Source organism: Mobula birostris, chromosome 1, assembly GCF_030028105.1.
Source record: "Mobula birostris isolate sMobBir1 chromosome 1, sMobBir1.hap1, whole genome shotgun sequence".
NCBI lineage: Eukaryota > Metazoa > Chordata > Chondrichthyes > Myliobatiformes > Myliobatidae > Mobula > Mobula birostris.
The window spans coordinates 76,382,336-76,395,366 of NC_092370.1; the positions used below are offsets into that span (position 1 = coordinate 76,382,336).

The 13,031-nt window shown below is 41.2% G+C and overlaps 1 protein-coding gene across 1 annotated transcript in view; it reads left to right on the top strand.

The window, feature by feature from the left end:
• Positions 1 to 13,031, top strand: part of impact (impact RWD domain protein) — a 42,388-nt gene that overhangs the window by 11,005 nt on the left and 18,352 nt on the right. The window contains exons 6-7 of the mRNA XM_072257592.1: positions 4,872 to 4,973; positions 8,143 to 8,237. Of these exons, the coding sequence (XP_072113693.1) occupies positions 4,872 to 4,973; positions 8,143 to 8,237 (197 nt within the window). The remainder of the gene's footprint in view (positions 1 to 4,871; positions 4,974 to 8,142; positions 8,238 to 13,031) is intronic.

The window sequence follows — 13,031 nt, forward strand, 5'->3', positions numbered from 1 at the left end:
TTCAAGACGTGCTCTCTAATCAAGGCAGCATCATGTAAATCTCCTTTGCACTCTTCAAAGCTTCCTCATCCTTCCTATAATGAAGCGCCCAGAATTGAACACAGTACTAACCAGAGTTAATGTTGTGTTCAGTGTGGTCTAAACAGAGTTTTATGGAGTTGCAACATTACCTCACAACCCTTGAACTCAATCCCCTGACTAATGAAGGCCAACACATCATGAACCTTCTCAACCCACACTATCATCTTGTGTAGTGATTTTAAGAGATCAATGGTCTTGGACCCCAAGATCCCTCTGTTCTTCCACACTACTAAGAATCCTGCCATTAATCGTGTCCTTTGCCTTCAAGTTTGACCTTCCAAACTGTATCAATTCACACTTTTTCAGCTTGAACTCCATCTGCCACTTCTCAGCCCAACTCTTCATCCTATCAATGTCACATTGTAAGCTAAGATAAACTTTTACAATATCCATAACACCACTAACATGAACCATCAACTGTCCATTTGTATCCCCTCTCCACAGAAGCTGCTTGATCCGCTGAGTTCCTCCAGCAGGCTGTTTGTTGCTTCAGATTCCAATGCGTGCTGTCTGTTGTGTTCCGAGCAATGTGTTTGGCTTGGGTCAGGTTGGAATTAATTTTATACCCAGGCAGATAGTCATAGTCATAGTCATACTTTATTGATCCTGGGGGAAATTGGATGTCTGTCATAGCAATCTAATGGAATAATTCAGCAGGTCAGACAGCATCTGGGGAAGCAGAGGGCTAATATCTGTGACAGGATTGAGTATGGAAAGGAAACTAGCCCTTCTGTGAAAGAGAGAAGGAGGGGTGTGAAAGAGGCTGCGAGGTGGAATCAGATGAAGGTGGTGGGAGGAGATAGTGGGCAGCTGAAGTCTTTAGGGAGAGATCTGTAGAGGCAGGCTGGTGGGTGATAGTGGAAAAAGACTGGGGGAAGGGCAGGAAATGAAAATATATGCGGTCTACAACTGGAGACATGAGAGCCCACAAATGCTGGAATCTGGAGCAACAAAATGCTGGAGGAATTCGGTGGGTCAGGCAGCATTTGTGGAGGGAAATGGATGGTTGATGTTTCAGATCAAGTTCATCTGGACTTGATGTGACTAGACTCCAGGTGAATAGTTTCAACCCAAAACGTCAACTGACCATGCACATTGTTGCAAAAGATCCGTTCATCGAGGTGTTACAAGGGAAAAGTAATGATAGAATGCAGAAAAAATGTTTTTGTTGCCAAAAAAGTGCGATGCGGGTAGACAGTATGGTTCAAGGGTCTCGATGAGATCGATTGGGAGTCAAGAGTTTATCTTTAATGTACAATAGATCCATTCAAGATTCTGGCAGCAGTGGTATAGAAGCTATTAGAGTCATAGGAAACTAGAGCACAGAAACAGACCCTTTGGCCTATCTAGTTCCTGTCAAACCATTTAAACTACCTAGTCCCATTGATCTGCACCCAGACCATAGCCCTCCATATCCCTCCCGTCCGTATATCTATCCAGCCTTCTCTTAAATGTTGAAATCAAAGTCATATCCACTACTTGCACTGGCAGCTAGTTCCACACTCTCGTGACCCTTTGAGTGAAGAGGTTTCCCCTCATGTTCTCCTTAAACATTCATCTTTCACCCATAACCAATGACCTCTGGTTGTAGCCCTCCCGGACCTCAGTGGAAAAAGCCTGCTTGCATTTACCTTATCTATACTTATCATAATTTTGTATACCTCTATCAAGTCTCCTCTCAATGTTCTACATTCTAGAGAATAAAATTCTAAACTATTCAATCTTTCCTTATAACTCGAGTCCTTCAGTCTTAGCAACATCCTTGTAAATTTTCTCTGTACCCTTTCAATCTTATTTAAGTCTTTCCTGTAGGTAGGTGATCAAAACCGCACATAATACTCCAAACTAGGCCTCAATGTCTTATACAACTTCAACATGGCATTCTGAGTTGAGTCATTGAGTGTGATGGTACATGAGTATGGTGGTACGTGCCTTCATGTTTTCGTATTTTCTGCTCAACTGTGTACAGTTTTGGTCACCTTGTTGACGTTACTAAGCCAGAAAGAATACAGAAATGATTTGCCAGGATGTTGCCTTGACTTTAGGGCCCAATTTATAAGGAGAAGTAACGTAGACGAGCACATCTGCCCACTATTGTAAGACTATTAGTTCCCTATTACAGTGTTGGACTCCTGACCTCACAATCTACCTTGTTATGATCTTGCACTTTATTGTTTTCTTGCACTTTCCCTTTCATTATTACACTTTATCTGGCATTATTACTGCTTTATTTTGTTCTACCTTGATGTACAGTGTAATGATGGGTAAAGCCTTTCCAACCATTGAGCACTCCTACGTGAAATGCTGTCAGAGGAAAGCAGCATCCATCATCAGATATTGCCACCAACCAGGCCGTGCTCTTTTCTTGCTGCTGCCATTGGGTAGGAGGTACAAGAGCCTCAGCTCTCACTCACACACCATGTTCGAGAACAGCTACTAGCCCTCAACCATCAGATTCTTGACAAAGGGGGCTATCTACACTCACTTAGCCCATCCATTGAGATATTTCCACAGCCAAAGATTTCACTTTAACTCTCATTGATCCTGTTATAGTTACTATTCTATAGGTTTGCTGAGCATGCCTGCAGGAAAATAATTCTCAGGGTTTTATGGGGAGTCCTAGAGTGTAGGTACTTTGATGATAAATTTACTTTGAACTTTAATGATCTGATCTATGTGAACAGTGTGCAAGACAAGTTTTTCATTGTATTCCGGTACATATAACAATAATAAACTAATTTCAATTCCAGTTTCAAACTTTGTACACTGGGATGTAGGAGACTGAGTGGGTGACCTAACAGGTACTGTATATAAAATCAAGAGTGGCATAGACAGGGCGAAAGTACAAAGCCTTTTTCTTAGTGAGAGTGTGCTAAAAGCAAGGCTTGAGATCAGAGGGAGATGTAAAATGCTTCTTCACGCAGAGAATGTTGTCTGTTTGGAATAAGCTGCCAGAAAAAGTGGTTGAGGCAGGCGCATTCTCAACATTTAAAAACCATCTAGGTAAGAGGGCTACGTTCCAAACATGGGCAGGTGGGACTAGCATTGATGAACGAGATGCTCCCTTCACGACAGTCTCCTGATTTAATGTTTACTGCTGCTGATTCCATCATTTCAGTTTAGATTTATTTAATAAGTTAAGTTTAATTTGCCAGCTGCTGGCGTGAAGTTGTGCTGTGCCTCCCAACATTCTGTTCAAGCCTCCGGATTGTGGTTAATGTCACGTGATTCACTCGGGATCTCTTTCACTTAAGGAGCGGGAATGTAGAGTTATTGAAAAATAATATTCTCAAACACTTGGACCAAAAAATTCGTAATTCTCCAAACCAACTCTGTGTAAACATCAGCTCCCCTTGTATAATTCTATCCTCGGCCTAAGTTGTACCAACTTGAGACGTGATATGTTCCTTGGAATGTAGGAGAATGAGGGGTGGCCGTATAGAAATGCTTAAAGTTGTGAGAGGTATAAGTAAAGTGGATGGTAACAATCTTCTCCCCAGGGTAGGGGAGTCCAAATCTAGGGGGCACAGATTTTGGGTGAGAGGGGAAAGATTTATGAGGGACCTGAGAGACAACTTTTTCATACAGCGAGTGATAAGTGTGTAGAACAAGCTGCCAATGGAAGTGTTTGAGGCAGGTACTGTCATGTCATTTAAGCAACATTTCGAAAAGCATACGGAGTGCAGGCCCTGGAGGGGTGTGGGCTGAACGCCAGAAATTTGGACTAATTGGGTGGGCACGGTGGTCGGCATTGACTAATTGGGCTGAAAGGCTGATATCCATGCTGCATTGCTCTGACTCCAAGTAGAAACATGAATAGGCCAGTTACCCCTTGGTTTTCTCTCCTCCATTCAGTATCAATAAAGTTTTTTTTATCTTGTTGTCTCCTTCCTGCACTAAGCCCCTCATACCTTCATTCTATCAATACCTAAAATTATCCATGTCTGAATTATATATACCAAATGACTGAGCAGAGCTATCAATCTGTATTTTGTATTGGACTTCTCTTTCCAAGTGACTGGGTCTCCACAACTTCTTAGGAAGAGCAATCCAAAGGATAATCATTCTGTGGATGAAGAAGTTTCTTCTCCCCCTTAGTTGGAGGCAGTGAGCCTTGGTTCCAGATCCCCAGTCAGAAGACATGTCAACTCAACGTCCCGTCAAGTACTGTAAGAATTTTTTTCACATTTTAATGAGATTATTTTTCTAAAATTAGGAGCACTGCCAAGTCTCAATCTTTTTTCCTTGGCCACCTTCTCATCCCGAGAAAGCGTATTGAACAAGTTCCAATTGCCCGCGTTTGGCCCATATCTGTCTGTACCTTTCATATCCATGTTCCTGTCCTTATAAACATTATAATTGTACCTGTCTCTACCATTTTCTCTGGCAGCTCATTCCACAAAACCCACCACCCTCTGTGGAAAAACTTGCTCTTTCAAATCTTTCCCCTCTGCCCTCTTGACTTAGATTTCTCCTCCCTGTTTTTTAAAGAAACATCCATATAGCGTAAGAATTTATAAACCTCTAAGGTCACCACTCAGCCTCCACTGTAAGCTCCTTGACTACCTTGCTGGGAATCGAACTCTTATGATAACAATAAACCAATTTTCAAAATAACCAGTAAGTTGGTCAGCATCTGAAATGAAGAGTAAGGTTAATGTTATAAGTCAGGCTGACTCTTTTGTTTAATGTATTGTATATACATTAAGGTTTAACAGAACATTGCAAAACTGTGCTATTAAATGCCATGCTTCAGTATGTGCTAGTTAAATGTGATCTGTCTGCAATAGCTCAAGGCACACAGAAGGAAACAGAGGAGGCTGATCACTGGGGATGCCAGTCGTCTTCTCAGCAAGTTGTACTTAAGGGGAACATCAGCGAAAGCTTGGATGGTGAGTGTTGGACACAGTTCTGCTTCTGAACAAGTTGGGATTGGGGACACCATTATCGAGGGGCAACAACTTGCATTTATTTTGTAATATCAGTGAACTGTTCTGATACATTTACCCTGAGAAATGAACAGACGCTGAGCAGGTGCAGAGACAGGTTGATCAGAGAGCAGGGTTAAGTGGTGGCTTGAAGGAGTGGAGTGCTGGAGCGATATGGAGATCAGCTGGTATTGAAACCCTGAGCCATGTTCTGCCCCACTAAGGCAATATGTTGAATACCTTTCTCCCTCACTACAGATTTCACTTTTTTCTAAAATCCATATCTCAATGGGCATTGAGTGCCTTTCAGGCATCACTGCGGTGCTTGTTGAATGCCATTGACTCCTGCTTGGGTTAAGCTTCTGCTTCAAGCTGCTAATCTTAGGGCAGTTGCTATCCCGTTCAATATAAGAATATTGAACATAACTCTTTTACAATATGATGGACTCTTGACCTTGCAAAATACTTCTTCGTGGCTCCTGCATCTTATTGTCTACCTGCACTGCACTTACTCTGTAATTGTGACACTTTATTCTGCATTCTGTTATTGCTTTTCCCTTGTACTATATGGATGCACTGTTGTAGTGAAATGATCTGTGTGGATGGCATGCAAAACAAAGTTTTCACTATGTTGGTACATGTGATAATACTAATCCAGTTCGCCAATTGTCCTGATGAAGGGTCTGACTGGGAACATCAACTGTTCATTTCCCTCCGTGGATGCTGCCTGACCCACTGAGTTCCTCTAGCATTTTGTGTATGTTACCAATTTAATCTTTTTTTTTTCCATATTCCACCATGATCTGAGCCTGCCTGTTACTGTAGCTTGCATGATTCCTGTTACCCTCCATTGTTCTCATAGAGATGACGGGTCCAGTCCATTCAATCGCTCCTCACGGGAGAGTCCCTCTGTATCCAATAGTCTGGTGAATCTTCAACCCCTCTACAGCAAGTAAGAGAGAGACTAGTTTACTTGCCACACGTACATTGAAACACCCAGTGAAACTTGTTTGGAACATGGGAGGAATCTGGAGCACCTGGGGGGAAGCCCAATGTGCAAACATTAAATTGACAATAAACTGGACTGGTCAAAGAACACTGAGGCTGTCTACAAGAAGGGTCAGAGCCGTCTCTATTTCCTGAGGAGACTGAGGTCCTTTAACATCTGCCGGACGATGCTGAGGATGTTCTACGAGTCTGTGGTGGCCAGTGCTATCATGTTTGCTGTTGTGTGCTGGGGCAGCAGGCTGAGGGTAGCAGACACCAATAAAATCAACAAACTCATTCGTAAGGCCAGTGATGTTGTGGGGATGGAACTGGACTCTCTCACGGTGGTGTCTGAAAAGAGGATGCTGTCTAAGTTGCATGCCATCTTGGTCAATGTCTCCCATCCACTACATAATGTACTGGGTGGGCACAGGAGTACATTCAGCCAGAGACCCATTCCTCCGAGATGCAGCACAGAGTGTCATAGGAAGTCATTACTGCCTGTGGCCATCAAACTTTACAACTCCTCCCTTGGAGGGTCAGACACCCTGAGCCGATAGGCTGGACCTGGACATTTCATAATTTACTGGCATAATTTACATATTACTATTTAACTATTTATTACTATTTTCTATTACTATTCTATTACTATTTATTATTTCTATGACTATTACTATTTACTATTTACTAATAGTAATATTACTATTACTATTTCTATTAATATTTATTATTTATGGTGCAACTAATGAAAACCACTTTCCCCCGGGATCAATAAAGTATGACTATGACTAAACTCCTGTGTGTTAGGTTGAAAGACACATCCACTCTTTATTTGCCCTTGAAATAGCAAAATCCTTTCAAAGTAAGAGATCTCATTAAAAACCCGAGGAAAGCTTCCGTCTCGGGTGATTTTTGAGAGGTTGTTTAACTTGCTACATAGTTGTGTACTGCAAGGACAGAAGATGCTTCCTTGGGTAAGGAAGCTGAATGGTGCACAATGCCCCGGGTGCAGTCTGCCAATGCAATTAAGCATGGTAGTAATACACCCATACTCTTATCCTCAAATCCTACTTTAATGTCATACTAGAGGTATCAATATTAAGGGGATAGGGTAAGGGGGAGAAGGTCCAGAGGGGATCTTGAGGGAGACCTTCTTCATACAGAGTGGTGAATACATGGAATACACTTCTGGAGGGTGGTTGTAGCTGGGTCACTGACAGAGATTAGCACATCTTTAGAAGAGTATTTGATTTGCTTGGACAATGAAAGTGATGGAGCTAGTACTGGGTGATGGGATTAATATGGAAGGGTGCCTGCTGATTAGCATGGGCAAGTTGGGCTGATTGGCCTGTTTCCCTGATGTACCCATTCTAGATCTAATGTGAGGGGAGCAGTTTTAAAGGGCATTTGAAGAGGTTTTTTTCATACAGAGAGAGGTTGATATCTGAGCTCATTGGCAGAAGAGTGGTGGAATCAGTCACCACATTTGAGAGATATTTAGGCAGATTTTAAATTGGCAAGACATAGAAATTTATAGTTCTAATGCAGATAATTGGGCTTAATGGAGATGGGCAACAAAGGCCAGCACGGACGCGGTGCGCAGAAGAGTGTTTTCAGTGCTGTACGACTCTGGATAGCATGCTATCATAGTGATTAGTGTAATGCTTTAAAGCACGGGTGATCTGGGTTTATTTTCTGCGCTGTCTATAAGAAGTTGGTACGTTCTTCATGAGACCATGTGGATTTCCTCCAGGTGCTCTGGTTTCCTCCCATATTCCAAAAGACATATGGGCTCGTAAGTTGTCGGCATGCTATGCTGGTGCTAGAAGCATGATGATACTTGTGGACTGTACACAGCACATTCTTGGACTGTGTTGGTTGGTGCAAGCGATACCTGTATATTTCACTGTATGTCTTGATCTACATGTGACAAATAAAACTGATCTAATCTTTATCTTAGTGAGTTTCTTCAGCTCTGTTAGTTGGTTTATACCTGTCTGTTGCATTGGCATGTTAGCTTTTAACTCTGTATAAGGATGCTCTGGTTCTGTGGGGCATCTCTTGTACCATTTAAAAAGCATCTAGAATTAATGTTTCATATACAACATGGTTTTACCTGTGATTCATTGGGTTCGTCAATTTTTAGATGCGGAAATTCCACCGATGGCCCATGGGGAGCCAATCACTGATCGACGGAGTACGTTCCAAGCACACCTTGCTCCTGTGGTGATGTTGAAACAGGTACAGCATGCTTGTCTTTACTAGCCAAGGCACTGAGTTCAAGAATCAGAACGCTATTTTACAGCTTTATGGAGCTCTGGTTAATTTGCATTTGGAGTATCTCATTTAGTTCTCAAGGATGTGGAGGCTTTGGGGAGGGTGCAGAAGAGGTTCACCATGATGCTGCCTTGATTAGAGGGCATATGCTATAAGGAGAGGTTGGACAAAGTTGAGTAGTTTTTTCTGGAACGTCAAAAGCTGAGGGGCAATCTGACAGAAGTTTTCTAAGATATTGATAGCGTAGACAGTCAGAATCTTGCACCCAGGGTGCAAAATGTCTAATTTCAGAGGGTGTGCATTTAAGATGTGCATTAAAAGAAGATGTATGGGGTAAGATTTTTACATGGAGACCGTTGGGTGTGTGAAAGATGCTGCCAAGAGTGGTGGTGGAGACAAATGTGATGGAGGCATTTAAGAGTCTTTTAGATAGACAGATGAATGTGCAGAGAATGGATGGGTATGAGTATTGTGTTGTGAGAAGGAATTAGTTTAGTTAGGCATTTTATTGCTAGTTTAATTAGTTAGGTACAACATTATGGGGCAAAGGGCCTGTGTTCTATGTACTATGTTTAAGTTGTCTTGAAGGAAAATGGTGCAAAGTATTCTCAGAAAGTGTGAGGAAAAAAAATTCAGGATACAGCAGATCTATTCTATTGGACCATGTGTAGAAGGTTCGGATGGGATATTGTTAGCCTAAATTTTGCAGCAACTTCACTGACCTTTCTTCCCAAAGGTCATGCTGTTAGATGATCAGCTCCTGTGGTTCTCTTTTTTTTTCTCTTCATTATTTGCTGTTGCACATGAGTTCAAAGAAATTCCTGCTGTTCAGTAGCAATGATGTCTCAGAACTGGCCATGCAATTGAGGGGTTTTCAGAGACCAGGGACATAAAGGACAAAAAGTAAAAATTGGAAACTGCAGATGTTGGAAATCTGAAATAAAATCAAATGCTGGTACAACTCAGATCAGGCAGCACCTGTGAGGTCAAATTCCCCTTTTCAAAATTGTATCAATAAAATCTTAGATATTTTAAGAATTTTTTTATAGATCTTAAAAACTTGTATATCAAAACTGGAATAAATTATTATAGTTTCTTGCAGTCAGAGGCGGAGCATTTGCCGTACCAAGCCATAATGCATCTGAACAGGTAATTGGGGACATGCTGAACTTAGCCTTATGAGGAAGTAGAGTTGCTGGGGAGGTTTCTTGGCTCTTCAAAGCATGGAAGTTTGCTAACAAAATAAATGTGGTATTAGTATACCAGTACAAACTCGCACAGTCAAACACAGCTGGATGGAGGATCTTCAGCCTGGGATGTTAACAGTTTATTTCTGCACAAGTGTTGCCTGGCTTGATGAGTGTTTTCAGCATTTCTGTTTCTATTCCAGTGATAGATAAGGTGCCCTATAACAGTCTCTTCTCCAGGGTAGATGTATGATCCCTCACCCTGAGTTCCGAGACTAATCGCCAGAAACACATTTGTCTTCTGCTAGTTCTCTCAAGGTCTGACGTGAGGTAGTCTACCTGGTAGAGAGGGATAATAAATCAGCCATGATGGAATGGCGGAGCAGACTCAATGGGACGAATGGCATAATTTTGCGCTGTTATTTTATACTCTTTTTACCAACCCCTTAAAACTAAAATGTTTAATTTTAAATAAAAATTAAATGTTTCCCAATAATTTGCCTGAAGATGTCTTAATCCCGATTTCCTAATCTTATTTTGGTCCTTGCATGAGAATTTGAGAAGAGAATGATCTTTTTTCAAATCTTTTTAAAAAGGCAGTGACTGCAAGTTCAATGTTAAGTTCATTGTCATACGTCCAATACCCTTATGCACAAGTGTAATTAAAAACTTAAATGCAGCAGCATTTTTCTCACGAGAAAAACATAAATTGTACAAGAGATTTTATAAAAATAACACAATTAGATTTTAAAAAACCTCCATTGTAGTACTAAATGGTCCTATACTGAGGCAATGATCAGTTTTGTGCCAGTTGGTTCAAGGACCAAATGGTTGAAGGGAAGTAGCTGTTGTTTCCTGAACCTGGTGCTGTCGGACTTCAGGCTTCTGCACACTCTGCTTGATGGTAGCTGTGAGAACGTGCCATGGGCTGGATGGTGGGATCTTTGATGGATGTTGCTTTCCTGAGGCAGCACCTCCTGTAGATACGACTAGTGGTCGGGAAGGATATGCCTGTGGATTTAAGGCAAGCTTTCAAAAGAGTTGGCTAGAAATTTGGACGCAAAATTTATGAGTCATTGGGAAAGAACAGGATTGGGACTAATTGGAGGGTACTTTGAGGGCTGACATGGGTACAATAGGCTGAATGGTTCCTTCCTGTGCCATTTTCAGCCTCTGGGCATTTGACTATTTCAACAAACTCATCAAAGCATTTCAACAGCAGTCTAAATGATTTTCTGATGAGTTTAATAATGAGTTAAGAGTTGCTGGAAAATATTTATTATTAAGAGGAAGATCTTTGTTTATAAGCATATCTCCTAAGAGAATTTAATTGAAATTTTATGAGGTCTTTAAGAACTTTTTGATTTGAAAAGAGGTTTTAATTTCTCATCGCTTAGTGTAAACCCCCACTGTATTAACCTGGCATTTGCATTCCTTGTCATTGCATTAATTCATAATGATGGTGAGAGATCAAATTAGGCCTTTGAAATCAAAGGAGCAACAACTTGATTAAAGCTGATTTGAAGCCTCATGAATACTTTTATGTCCATTTAGAATACAGCCCCCTGTATAATTTATGAGCTTGCAATAAACTGTGCCAAAAATGTGGAAAACAGCCTATTAAAAAGCCAAATGAAAAAAAAAATATTTGTGTCAGAGTTTTAACAGATGACAGTGCCAAGTATATTGTTAACTATTTGCAGTGATTTGTTCATATTTAATGCAAATTTGTAAAGATGTTTTTGTAAATTTGCTTTATTGTAGTGAGCTGTCTCTGGTACACCCTCTTGTTGCATCAATTATAGGTCACCAGGGTGGTAAGGAGGGCTTTTAGCTTCATCAGTAAGGACACTGAGTATAGAAGTTGGGATGTTATGTTGCAGTTCAAGTTCAAAGTAAATTTATTATGCCAAAGTATGGAAATGTTACCATATATTACCTTGAGATTAATTTTCTTACAGATATTTACAAGGGAAAAATACAGAAGAATTTTACAAAAAATATTCATAAACAAAAACTGACAAACACCAATGTACAGAAGACGAGCTGTGCGAATAAAAATGAGACTGAGAACATAAGTTATAAAAAGTCCTTGAAAGTGAGTCTGTAATCATAGTTCAAAGTAGTGATGAGTGAAGTTGGGATATCATGTTCAGAATTGATCATTCTGGAAAGAAACCATTAAGCTGGAAAGAGTGCAGGAAAGATTTTGAGGATATTGCCAGAACTTGTGGGATTGAGTGATAGAGGCTGAACAGGCTCGGAGATTGAGGGGTGACCCAGTAGAGTTATATAAAATCATGAGGGCCATAGATAGGGTGAATACACACAGTCTTATGGAAATCAAGAATGTGAGAGAGAGGGGAAAGATTTATTAAGAAATTGAGGGGCAATTTTTCACTGAGGGTGGTCCGTATATGGAATGAGTCGCCAAAGCAAGTGGGGAATGGAAAAAGAGAGAGAAGGGAGGAGAGAGAAGAAATTACCAGAAGCTGGAAAAAATTGATCAGGATGCCGTTCTTTTTTGTGCCGGGGGGGGGGGGGAGCATGGGTTTAATCATTCTTCTCTGGATGACTTTCATTTTCATTCTTTGTTTCTGACTGTATGGAGAAGACAAATTTCAGTTGTATATGGATACATGCTTTGAGAATGAATGAACCTTTGAACCTTTGAATGTAATACTGGAGGGTGTTGACAAAACTGATTTGGGCTGAAGTGCCTGCTTCCGTGGTGTATAACTCTGACTCCAAAATAGGAGCTGAGCTTCCATTAATGAGAACTGAACACAATGCATTAAGTGTGGTCTGATCGGAGTTTTATAGAGCATTACATTACCTCATGGCTCAATTCCCCCCAGTTAAGAATGGTCACCACACCGTATGATTTCTTAACCACTCTGTCAACTTGTGCAGCAACTTTGATTGATCCATGCACGTGGACTCGGTTCTCCCACATTGCTGAGAAACCTGTCATTAACCCTGTATTATGCCTTCAAGTTTAACCTTCCAAAGTGTACAGTGTCATTTGACGCACTTCCAGATTAAGCTCTGTCTGCCACTTCTCAGCTCAGTATTGCACTCATTAGTCTGAGATTTGTCTTTTCTATAAAGCCACGAAACAAAGACCCAGCACAAAAAAGAACGACATCCCAACTATCAACCTCTAAAACCCCACCCCATGCACAAAATGGAACAAGAACATCGACCACCAAACCCCCTCCCTTCACACAACAAAACTAATAACGTAGAGAACCATCGACCCCAACCCTCCCCTCGTACAGAACTAAGAGAACACAGTGAGAACATCAAACCCCCCATACAACAAAACTAACAGAACACAGTGAGAACCTTGACCCCCCCATACAACAAAACTAACAGAACACAGTGAGAACATCGGCCCCCCCATACAACAAAACTAACAATGCAGTGAGAACATCGACCCCCCCCATCCCCCCCTCCTACAACAAAACTAACAGAACACAGTGAGAACATCGACCCCCCGAACAACAAAACTGATAGAACACAGTGAGAACATCGACCCCCCATACAACAAAACTAACAATGCAGTGAG